This window comes from Neopelma chrysocephalum, unplaced genomic scaffold (assembly GCF_003984885.1).
Source record: "Neopelma chrysocephalum unplaced genomic scaffold, ASM398488v2 Primary Assembly neopelma1_94741, whole genome shotgun sequence".
Lineage (NCBI taxonomy): Eukaryota > Metazoa > Chordata > Aves > Passeriformes > Pipridae > Neopelma > Neopelma chrysocephalum.
This window is the reverse complement of record NW_020923447.1, coordinates 1-854: the sequence shown is the minus strand read 5'-3', so window position 1 is coordinate 854 and position 854 is coordinate 1. Positions and strand designations below refer to the sequence as shown.

Genomic DNA, 854 nt, shown 5'->3' with positions numbered 1-854 from the left:
CACCTCTTCCTGGTGGTCCCAGTTCCCCCACTGGGACCCTCCACCCCTTCCTGGGGGTCCCACTGCCACCAGTTCTCACTCCACCCTTTGCTGGGGGTCCCAGTGCCCCCAGTTCCCACTCCACCCCTTCCTGGGGGTCCCAGTCCCCCCATTGGGCCACTCCCCCCTTCCTGAGCTCCCCCCATCCCCCCTTTCCCATCCCACCCTGTGCCCCTTTCCCTCCCTCCCTCACCCCCGCGTCCCTCCCCCTCCCTTCCTACCCCTGCCCCGGTTTCCCCCCCGGTTTCCCCCTTCACCCCCTGAGTTACCCCCCCGGTCACCCCCCCTGTTGCCCCCCCCGTCACCCCCCGATTGCCCCCCCAGTTCCCCCCCTGGCCGGCCCTGATGAGGAGCCTCCTTCCCTGCTCGTAGTCGTCCTGGTCGACGCTGACCAGCAGCCGGACGTCCTCCCTGCCCACGGCCCTGCGCAGCCCCTCGGTGAGGAAAACCCCCTTGAGGGCCTCGAGCAGGGCCCCGCTCAGGTAATCGCCCCAAAAGGCCTCCAGGTAGGAGAGCTCCGAGAACTTGATGTCGCACAGGATGGAGCCCAAATCCCGGGATTTCAGCACCCCCGAGGCCTGGCCGAACACGTCCAGGGCGCGACCGGGGCCGCGGGGACGGCTCGAGGCGACACCGCGACGGAGGGCGCGCTCGTGCTCGCAGTACTCGGCACGGACACGGAGACGGATGTCTGTAAAACACACCAGTATAGACCATTATGGACCAGTACAGAGCAGTACAGATCAGTACAGACCAGTATGGAACAGTACAAACCAGTATGGAACACCCAAAACACACCCAGTGCCCCCAGTCCC

At 66.4% G+C, this 854-nt stretch overlaps 1 protein-coding gene across 1 annotated transcript; it reads right to left on the bottom strand.

Annotated features, from left to right (window-relative positions):
* Positions 1-344: 344 nt before the first annotated feature.
* Positions 345-752, bottom strand: LOC113980581 (DNA-binding death effector domain-containing protein 2-like; the record flags this gene model as incomplete). The annotated part of the gene is made up of 1 exon (XM_027707810.1): positions 345-752. A coding segment is annotated over one exon (408 nt), but the record flags the coding sequence as incomplete, so codon positions are not given.
* Positions 753-854: the final 102 nt, after the last annotated feature.